This window comes from Hipposideros armiger, unplaced genomic scaffold (genome assembly GCF_001890085.2).
Source record: "Hipposideros armiger isolate ML-2016 unplaced genomic scaffold, ASM189008v1 scaffold_383, whole genome shotgun sequence".
NCBI lineage: Eukaryota > Metazoa > Chordata > Mammalia > Chiroptera > Hipposideridae > Hipposideros > Hipposideros armiger.
In genome coordinates, this window is record NW_017731733.1 from 1619234 (window position 1) to 1630444 (window position 11211).

At 44.0% G+C, this 11211-nt stretch overlaps 1 protein-coding gene across 1 annotated transcript in view; it reads left to right on the plus strand.

Annotated features, from left to right (window-relative positions):
• Nucleotides 1–9978, plus strand: part of CUBN (cubilin) — a 256725-nt gene extending 246747 nt beyond the window's left edge. Inside the window, exons 61-64 of the mRNA XM_019662920.1 lie at nucleotides 3025–3187; nucleotides 3536–3751; nucleotides 6606–6789; nucleotides 9597–9978. Coding sequence (XP_019518465.1) covers nucleotides 3025–3187; nucleotides 3536–3751; nucleotides 6606–6789; nucleotides 9597–9978 — 945 coding nt within the window. The remainder of the gene's footprint in view (nucleotides 1–3024; nucleotides 3188–3535; nucleotides 3752–6605; nucleotides 6790–9596) is intronic.
• Nucleotides 9979–11211: the final 1233 nt, after the last annotated feature.

Here is an 11211-nt window from a genome sequence, read left to right on the forward strand (position 1 = left end):
CCTGTGAATTGTAGGATGGAATTCTGCCATGTGGCTGCTAAACACTAAATGCCAGTTAGAGCCCCATGCCTTTTATTTTTTATTTATTCTTTATTCTTTCTTTCTTTATTATTATTATTATTATTATTATTATTATTATTATTATTATTAGTTTCAGGTGTACAAAACAATGCAATAGTTATCCTTTTCACCCCTCGCAAAGTAATAATCCCCCGTGCCTTTTATATTCCTATGGCCTTCCTTCTGCATCATGGGCCCTCCGGTTGCGCTGCCCTTCCTCTTCTGTGGGGCTGCAAGGTCTCTGCTTCCTTATATTTTTATTTTTTAAAATTTATTTTATTTTATTTTTTTGTTAGCTGAGCCATCCTGCCACCTGTTGGCAGCTCAACGGCAGCTCAGCTCTGGTCGGGAATTGTACCGGCGATCCTGTTGCTCAAAGCTTGCACTCTTGAGCGAGCTCTTAACCAACTGAACCACTTGGCTGGGCCAGTCTCTGCTTCCTTTTAAATGTCTGTGTGAGCTCTTCCCTGACTCCATCATCTGGGTTCCCTGATTGCATTTAATTCTTTGGTTGTAGCTTTCTATTTCTTTATCTTATATATAATTCACAAAAACATATATGTATATTTAGTTTATGGATCTCATTCTGTCAATAATTTGTGTCAGTGTCTTGAATGCAAGGAAAACACCTTATACATCCTTGTACGATAAGACATAGCAGAGAGGCCTGGCACACACATTCACATTTGTTATAGAGAACAAGACCAATGCAGACCCAGTTCTTCCCAAAGAGTTGAAGCTAATCCCCCGTGTTAATTAGAGACACGGTACATAGAATAAAAACGTTTGCTAATATGAATGCGTTGATAAAGACAGCAATGATTACAATCAAATTTTAACTTGCTTACCAGAAAATTTATATTACCTAAAACTTGGCCAAGGTACTCTTTTACAAAATGAGGGGCTAGACTACCCAATTCTTGTCTCCTCTGGCTCTAAATTTTCGAAAATTGTATTTAAGTGGGAGAGACAGTGCCATCTAGTGGTCAATTTATTTTTTTTCTGTTCGTTATGAAATCACTATAACCATTTCTATTTTATGTATTCCTAGCATTTCAAAATAATGTCAATGATCATGGGTATTCCGAGGTTTATACATACCATGGTTCTGTTACAAGTTCAACATTTGGATCTACACACATGCTGTTTTAGAAATACCATGAAGGTTACTAAACCAGAGAAAACTTTGTATTTTAGTAACGTATTTGAGAGCGATCCAAGCACCCACTATGTCAACAGGCGCTTGTTGAAGGCACCTGTGATGAGGACTTGTGGGTGCTGGCAACCCCACAGTGAATAACCACACTTCCCACCCAGGGCGTTTAAGATCTTGTTGGGAGAGAGACCAGAAAAAGTTAAGAAGCAACAAATAAGATTCATTTTCATTCTGATAAGAAAATGGAAGAGGAAGATGTTGGGGGCGGGCCACCTTAGGTGTGGTAGGTTCTCTGAGGAGGGGGCGTTTGAGCTGAGGGCCAGTGGCGGGAGGGGTGGGCTGCCTCAGAGCTGAGGAGAGAGTGCTCCCGGCGGGAGGGGCAGTGAGCAGGAACCCGGGATGGAGGACTCACAGGAAGCAGGGGAGTGGGGGCTGGGCTGAAAGCAGGCCCTGGCCAGACCAGTAGGGGCTTACAGACCACCACGAAGAGCTTGGGTGCAATGGGGGTCCACTGGAGCATTTTAGGCTGAGCAGGAGCGTAATCCGGTTTAAGTTCGCAAACACTCGGGCGGCTTGGCGTGGCCGCTGTCTAGAAGCATCTGTCAGGAAGATGTTACAGGAATAACGGTGAAGGACAGGATGGTAGTAATGGAGATGGGGCCCTGTGGGATAGATTTTGAAGGCAGAGTAGAATAGATGTGGGGGCCAGGGAGAGAAAAGGAGTCAAGGATAACTACAGTTTTAGGCTTGAGCCATTTATCCATATAACAAAGACTTGGGGAGGACAGGGTTGGGAGGGGTGGGTACCGGGAGAGAGGAATCACAGTGCTTACCCATTTATTAGATATTGATTGAGTGCCTCTTATGTGCCAGAGACTCTTCTAAACATGGGACATAGCAGTGAACAGAGCAGACAGGAACCTGTGCTTTCACGCAACTTGAATTCCCTTTAGAACGGGAGACAATAACACAAGTAATATATGCACTATGTAAAGGCAGTGCATGCACTAAAGAAAATATGAAGCAGAGAAGGAGAAAGGCAAGGATGGGAGCGTTTAGATTTTAAGTAGGGTGGTCAAGGAAGGCCTCACTAAGCCAGTGATATTTGAGTAAAGGCCTGGAGCAATGAAGGTGAACAAGCCATATGGGAATATAGGACATGAGCCTTCCAGGCAAAGGAAGCAATGAAAGCAGGGCCATGAAATAAAGAGTGTGCCGGGTTTGCTCAAGGAGCAGAGAAAGCTGAGTGGAGACAGTAAGGTATCAGATGGGAAAGGTCGGGGAGGGCAGATTCTATCAGGCCTCGGAGGCCATCGTAATGGCTTGGCTTTTATATTCAGTGGGTGGGGAGCAGTGGGAGGGTTCTTAGCACAGTGGTGACCTGGCCCACTTACATCGTAACCGAATCCTCTGGCTGGCGTGTTGAGGACAAGCTAAAGAGGGCCAAGAGTGACATCGAGAAAGCTGCAGTGAGAACCCAGGATATGACTGTGGCGAGGACCAGCGTGGCAGTGAGAGTGGAAGTGAGGATAGCGATGGGTTTGCTAACTGTAATGACACATTATGTTTAAAATCATGTATTGCTTTAACAATGAGGGGAAAATGTAGGCATCATACCAGGTTTTTACTGTAAATCATTATAATATAATTGATTCAATAGCAATTCTGTTCTTAAATGAAAACCAGCTCTAAGAACATCAGTGTAAGATTCTTAATCACGAACTGTTGTGACTTCATGTCTATTTTAGTGTAAAATATGCAACTTCTTTGTGAGTCATGGAGAACTAATGAACTGTTTTTCTTCTCAGTTATATGATGGGGATAGTGAAAATGACAACTTGGCTGGAACGTTTTGTGGTCCCACTGTACCTGCTCCCTTTATCTCTTCTAGTAACTTCCTGACAGTTCAATTTGTCAGTGACATAAGTGTAGAAAGGGAAGGATTTAATGCTACATATACCATCATCAACAGTGAGTAAATTGAGATATTTTTATATATTATGAAACACATATATTTATGCACTGAACATAATGCCATGTTTATATCTAAAACCAATGTTAATTAATAAATTCAATGTTAATTATCATCTAAACTCAATGTCAATTACACCACGTTGATAACTGTGTTTAATCCAAGATGCAAATCTAGTACAATTCTTTCTTAGTCAAGAATATCTACCCTAAATCCTTCACAGAACAATGTAAATATAGCTCCTTTGGGCTGGAAGGGCAGGGAAAGCAGAATTTTAAATATTGTGTGTGTGACATGAGACATGAGTAAAAGTTGTCCTGAAAGTTGTTCTTTTTTCCCCATCTCAGTGACTTGTGGTGGAACCTATAATGCAACCCAGACCCCACAAAATATTTCATCACCCAATTCATCAAATCCAGATGTCCCATTTTCCACCTGTACTTGGGTCTTTGAAGCTCCCCCACATCAGCAGGTCGAGATAAAGGTGTGGACACTACAGCTGCCCTCGCAAGACTGCCACCAGAATTACCTAGCGTTTCAGGACGCACCGCAGGTAATAAGTAGAGGATGAATGACAGTCACATAGAGTGACCTTTCCACCAGTACTTGAAAAACACTTGAAGTCAAGAGGGCATGATGAACTAAATTGTCAAAGTTACTTCTAGCTTAATGTGTTTTTCAGCTATACACAAGCCCTCTGGGTGGTAAGAAACTTGAACTTGGTTCTTCAGTCAGAAGCTCTCAAACTTTCATGTGCAAAAGAAACATCCGGGTGTCTTGATACAAGTGCAATACCCTGAGCCCCACCCTCAGAGACTAAGTCCTCCACATAGCACCCATTACTCTGAATTTTTTATGAGTATCTCTGGTGTTGTGAGTCTGGTGCTCCCCGGGCCATGCCTGGAAAAATACTTCTACAGTTAGCGGCATCTATGTATAAGGTGAATTGAAGGGGCCAATGCCAAACACAGGGAAATCAATTAAGAGGCTATCTAGCTCCAGTCCAATGGAACTATATTCATGGTAATGTAAGAGAGAATAAGAGGGGGAAAAAAAATCTGTTTTGGTTTAAAAAAAAAAAGATGAGTTTGAATTGCCCATGGGCAATTGAGGAGACAGTGGGACATAAAAGTTTGTCCCACTTAATAGAAGGCCTGAAGATTTGGTTGTCATCATCCCATGAGTCGGTAGTTAAAATAACGAGAGTAATGAGATTATCCAGGAAACATACATAGCGTGAGGAGGCGTGATGTGACGATGGATACCTGGGGGAACACCTGGATTGTCCCTCTGCTCTTTGAGGACCAAGTAATCTACCCCAGTTCATTTTAGGAGTGTCATAGTCACCCCGCCCCCATGTGCTGGCGTTAATAGAGAATCCAGCCTATCAGGTTCTAACTTTTCAAGTCCTCCTCCTTATAAATTTGGGGTCTCCTGTTTTGCACATATATCTTTATGGGGGAAGAAAAATCCAGTTTGGCTGAGAAGTGCTGGCTGCTGAGTAGATACCAGATTTGCTGAATTATTACAAAACAGACACACCAAGTGACCTGCTACGCTCCCACCGTGGTCAGGTGCTCAGTTGTTATCATTCAGAATGTGGTTCCTTGTCCTTTCCCTGGAAAGACTGAGAGTCAAGTGGAGCAAAGCCCTTGGCTGAAGCTCTTTCCACTTCCTGCTGCTGCACGAAGCTGAGACAACGCGGATCCGGGCAGTCTCCCACCTGGGAGCAGACGTGCTACTTACAGGGCACCAGGCAGCTCTGGGTCTTAATGGCAGCTAGACTGGCCTCAGATAAGACCCAATATTTGTCATGAATGAATAGTGAATTCAACTGAACAAATTAAGGAGAGAACAAAGGGTCTCAGCCTGGGTANTCCAGACTTGGCACAGTGCTTGGGAAAACTGGATTGAAGAAGGATGCTGTTCCTTTTAGTTGAAAATTCAGGTGAGCTAAGGTGGGAAGTGTAGCACAGCGGAGGGAGTGTAGCCTTGGTCTCCTGGCCAGACTTCTTCCCAACTTTCCAGAGAGGGGAACGCTTACAGCCATCAGCAACACGATACAACTGTTCAGTGTTGACATTTGATTTTAAGACAGGGTAAAAACTGAATATGGTTCATCCAGATAGGAAAGAAAAATTGAGACCCCTTTGGTGTAACTGAACTAATAATGACCTTTTACTAGTTTTCAATCGTTTGACATTCCGGCTCCAGTCAGCCGTGGCCTCTTTTTTTGTGAGCAGCTTTTTGGTTACTAGCTGTGTAACCTTGGGCACATCACTTAACCTCACTGCGCCTCAGGTTTCTCATCTATAAAATGGGAATAATAAGAATAGCTACCTTATAGAATTACCGTCATTATCTGTAAAGTGCCCAGTATACCACCTGGCATGTCTCAGTCCATTCGGGCTGCTGTAACAAACTGCCACAGACTGCGTGGCTTAACAAACAAATTTATTTCTCACGGTTCTGGAGTCTGGAAGTCCAAGATCATGGCATGGGCAGATTCAGTGTCTGGGGAGGATGTGCTTCCTGGTTCACAGACAGCCGTCACCTCACTGTGTCCTCACATGGTGAAAGGAAACGTCTGCCCTCATGACCTGATCACCTCCCAGAGGCCCACCTCCTAATAACATCACAAAATAGAGGTTAGGTTTCCATAAATGACTGTTGGGGGGAATACAAATGTTCAGCCTATAGAATGGCAGGTAGTGGTCTTAATCGTCATTATTATCATTTAAACTGTTTTATCAATGATTGTGTAAACAATGCAAAGCAATACCTCTTTAGTTGTNTAATGTATTCATTAATCCTTCATTCCACAAATACTTAACAAGCATCTTCTAGGTCCAGGCACAGAAACCCAACAGGGAGCACGACGTGTTCAGGGCCCCCATCCCGGAGGCTCATGGTCCAGTGGGACAGACAGACAGGAAGTAGTCAATTCCTATGTGATGTGGGAAGGACTAACAGAGTCAGTTTAGGGACAGAGAAGGCTTCTTGAAGGATGGGATGTGTGAGTCCCGACCCGAAGAACCAGGGGAGTGTCCAAGTGCAAAGTGCTGCTTTGGGAGGTGGACAATGGCACTGACACTAGGAAGCATGTTTTGTGTGGAGATGAAAATGAAACCAAATGATAATAAATCATCAGCCTAATTTCCCTGATGCCACAGCAAGGAGGCTGTGTCCTTGACCAAGGGCTCAGCAGAAGCAGGGGGCTGCTCTGAACTGGACAAAGAAGCAACTTCGCAGTTTGCTGTCTGTCCTCCTGCCACCCACCCTCCACTCCTTCCCCCCATATACACTGGAAATACACCTCCTGAGCCTGCTCCTGGAGGGCTTGCACCTTTGTGACCCCACCCCCCACCACCGGAAGAGCCCCCTGTGTCCTTTCCACCCACCTGACTTCACTTACAGCAAGTGAGAAGGACTTAGCTTGCTGGTCACAGGGAGATCTTCTCAATAAACCCGTAACTGATGCGGACGGTGCACGGAGCCAGTGCCTCTATTTTGCTATAAAAACCCTGGAGCTCACCTGGCTGTCCTTTGCAAACTCTGTGGAGAATGAATTCAATTCTCAGGAAATACACGGAGGTGCCAGGTAAACCTTATAGACACAGAGGGTGCTGAATTCCTCTGTGAATTGAATTTGGAGCTACATGAGAGTCTTTGGTGAGGTTTCCAAAAAGTTTGTCTGCTCCTCTAATCTACCCTTGTTATGGAGTTTTCTTTTCCTTGAGAGCTCTCCCCTATAGAATTCATCTAAGTTTTCATACATGAATATCCTCAGCCTCTAGTGTAACAAGTCCTGGGAGGAAGCGCTTGCATTTTTCATGAGAAATACTTGCCATGGGAGGAAACAGGGAGGAAATGAGGAGAGAAATACAGGATGGTTTTGTGTCAGTCAGGGTATAAACTCTCAGACCTATATATCTCACCCACCACGGAGTCTAAAAATGTTTATAAAGCGGTCAGCAGACATGAGGGGAGGGGTGGGAGATGGAGAAAGAACACAATTATCCCGTCAATTCAAAGTCCCAGTGTAGCTACTCCTGGCTCATCTCAAGCTCCAGCTAACCGTTATTGACTAAAGTTCATGTTTTACCATTTGCTTATGGGTGCAAATGGCCAAAGGCCACTGAGTAAAGGCCAGCCCTCCAGCACTGGAGGGTGAGAACTCCTCCCCGCAGCTGTCCTTCCTTATTCCATAGAAATGGGTCGGAAACTTCCTATCCAATCAGCAAAGCCAGAAAACTGCAACTTGGACCTGTAAAGTGTAGCTGCGTCTGGCTCTCGGTGTGAAGATTGTGGCATGGTTTCTATGGCAGCCATACTAGCGAGCCTCAGCATTCCATCCATGTTAACTAGGGTGGGAACGGAAATTTCTAACTGAGGATTCCAACTGTATCACTACCACGGGAAGGCCAAGCCCTAGATTACATCTGGAATGTACATTTGTGTTCAGAGCCTTCACCTCCCCTGTCAGCATCTTCTAATGTCCCAGAGATGTCTACTGTTCTCGTGGGTCCTGTGAAGAGAAAAATGAATTGAACAAGTGATTAGGGTACTCAGTGGGAATTACTATCTTACAGGAAAAAGACCCAAAGCCAAGAGCACTGTGGCGGCAGGTCTGGACCTCCTGTGTTCTTGGATATGACACCCCTCTCTGTCTCCCNGAAACTATCCTTCCCCCATTGTCTGTTCTTGGCACCCTTGTCAAAAATTACTTGACCATATACATAGTAAGGGTATATGTCTGGGCTCTTTATTCTGTTTCACTGATCTATGCACCTGTTTTTAGTGGCAGTATCTTACTGTTTTGATGACTATGGCTTTGTAATATGCTTTGAAATCAGGAAGTGTGATGTCTCAAAATATGTTCTTTCTTAGGGTTTATTGGCTCTGCAGGGTCTTTTGTGGTTCCATACACAATTTGGGATTTTTGTTTTATTTCTATGAAAAAATTCCATTGGGATTTCATTGACTCTAGATTGCTTTGGGTAATCTGAACATTTATTCCCAATATTAATTCTTCCAATCCAACAACACAGGTTATCTTTTTATTTATTTGTGTCTTCTTCAATCTCTTGTATCAGTATCTTACAGTTTTCAGTGTACAGGTCTTTCACCTCCTCGATTAAATGTATTCCTAAGTATTTTAATGTTTTTGATGTAATTGTAAATGGGATTGCTTTCTTGATTTCTCCTTCAGATAGTTTGTTGTTAGTGTTTAGAAATGTAACTGATTTCTGTATGTTGAATTTGTATCCTGCTACTTTAGTGAATTCATTTATTAGTCCTAACAGTTTTTTAAAGAGATACAAGGAGTAGCAGTTAGAAACCCTAGTAAGAAAACAATGAAAGTTGTATAATGAAATCATCATTAAATAGAAAGCAAATTGAAACATGGCACAATTTTGAGTGTATTAGAAAAGTCATTTATTTATCTTGGTGTTTCCCCCTTCACGTGACACAGACGTCCATGGTTGCGAGCTGGGTGTTGGGGACACACAAACCACCATGGATTCTTGTCTTTGACGAGCTCATAATATATCGGGAGGCACAATCGATAAGGGACTAATGGTAGCAACTTCTGATAAGTGGATTCACAGCTATAGATGCAGGACACAGAAAAAGTTTACTTCTATTTTCCCAAAGCCCAACCACGGCTACAGCTCTCCCTCCGCAGTCGCTTCCTAAACTTACCTACTTCCGCCCACAGCACTCTGCGCTTAAACGTACGAACTGAGCCTGCGCCAGCACTAGTGCGCACGCGCTGTCTCTTGCCCAATCGGAATTCCAAACCCGGGATTCCATGTGGGTGGACTAACCTCGGGGGAGGGCGGAGTCTCAAAGCCGAATAACTGACGTGATTGGCTGGCCTTGGGCATATGTGTTCTTTTATGGGCGGAGCCTCGCCTGAGGCCACGTCTAATCAACTGTTCTCCTAATTTGGGAAGGGTCGGGCTCGGGCGCGGGCGCGGGCGTGGGCGTGGCTTGCAAATAAGCGTGGCACCGAGTGCGCCTGCGCGGAGCTCCGGGACAGGGCGTGTCCCTCGTTTGGGTGCGCTTGTACCTCGGGCCGACTGCATCTTTTTCGCCGCGGTATTGTGCCCAGCGAAACCCTGCCCGTTTCACACCCAGCCTGTTAGGTCCTGCCCTCTGTGGTGAGTGTGTGTGGCATTGCACTTGGGGCTGCTTGTCTCCGCGCGGCTGGAGGGGTGCTGGACCCTTGCCACTTCCCTGCTGCGCCCCATCCTCCTCCCTGCAGCCGGACCCTACCCGCTGATACCCACTTTCCAGGGCCAGGGAAACACCGGAGAGTGCCAGCCGGGGTTCTCTCCTTCCTGTCCCTGCACCCTCCTGGCCGTCGCCCACGTGCTTTGTTGTTGTTGTCGTTTGGTACAGATNTGGAGACAGTGGCTCCTTCACCAGCCCTGGCTATCCAGGCACTTACCCGAACCACACTCACTGCGAATGGGCCATCATCGCTCCTGCCGGAAGACTTGTCACCGTCAGGTTTTATTTTATCAGCATTGACGACGCCGGAGACTGTGTCCAGAATTATCTCATCCTCCATGATGGACCAGATGTTAATTCTCCATCCTCTGGACCGTATTGCGGTGCTGTGAGTAACGCAAGCTTTAAAAATTCCCATTTGTCATGTGTAAATAACGAAAGTAACTTAGGATACACTTTTAAAGGCAGACACACGCAAAGTAAAAAGCACAGTGTACTTTTACAAATTCGGTGTAGTTTTGTTTATTTTGGGGGCGCGAGTGCCACCTAGTGGGCATTTTCCTAAATTACTAGTCACCTGTGCCTCTGAATCACCTATGCTTCCAGTCTCCTCTCACACCTACCTAATGAGAATTTCTGGGGTAGGAGCCCTTGCACGTTTTTGTTTTGTTTTGTTTTGTTTTCTGAGCCATCTTGCCACCTGTTGGCAGCTCAGCTAGCGCTGGGAATCAAATCGGCGACCTTGTTGCTCAGAGCTCACACTCTTGAGCGAGCTCTTAACCAACTGAGCCACTCGGCTGGCCCACACATTGTTTTCTTTTTAAAGTTCCATATGTGATTTAAACCCGCCTGTAAGGGTTGAATACCCACGTTTGTTTCTGCATGATTATAACTTTAGGAAATTTGGATGCCTGGCTCCATTTTGTCTACTTCTTGTTGAAAATTGTGAGATTCTTTGAAGAAGTACACAGAGATATTAAAGATTGGTCTGATGATTAGTTGTTCGATTGTTTTTGTAAAGTTCTGATGGACTAGATCCTCCCTAAATAATCAAGTTAGAATTCTGACATTGATTCAACATTTCTTTCATCTGCCTTCACTGCCCTCTCATTTTACTGAAAGTCAATACTTACATAGCTTTTAAGTAAGAGAAATGTGACTACTGATGAGAGGATATGTGCTTCTTACTGGTCTGCTCTTTACCCATTTAGCCTTTCTAATCAGACTAGATTTGTAAAATTGATAAATGTTATTTTCAGAAATATCAGAAAATAGATAAAAAGTTTCAAAGCCCTGAGAATTCTTGCATATATTCTTCAAAACACATTTCTTTGAATATATTTGCACATAAACACATATTTCATACTGTTGTGTTGTATATTCTTTTCACCTACTGCGTTAACATCTTAACATATCAATAAGAACACTGGTGAGTCATATTTAATCATTGGATGGTATCCTGTTGCATGGGTACAGCATACTTTATTTAATGAAGCGCCTTTGGTTTATAGACAACACTTTGACAAACTAGGATAGCTCTCTCCTTTTATACAGAGTTAATTACTTGGGGAGAAATTTTGGTCACCTGGCCAGTAGGTATTACATCACTGCTATGCAAATGGGCCCACAGCACAAAGAACCCAGCAAATGTGTCACATTTCAGATTTAGAAGCTGACTAGGTCTTAGACATTTAGTTGACATTGGCAAACATTCTAAAAAGGAATGCAATATTCTTTCATAAAGCATCTATAGTAATTCTTAGCAAGATCACTTTTAGACATA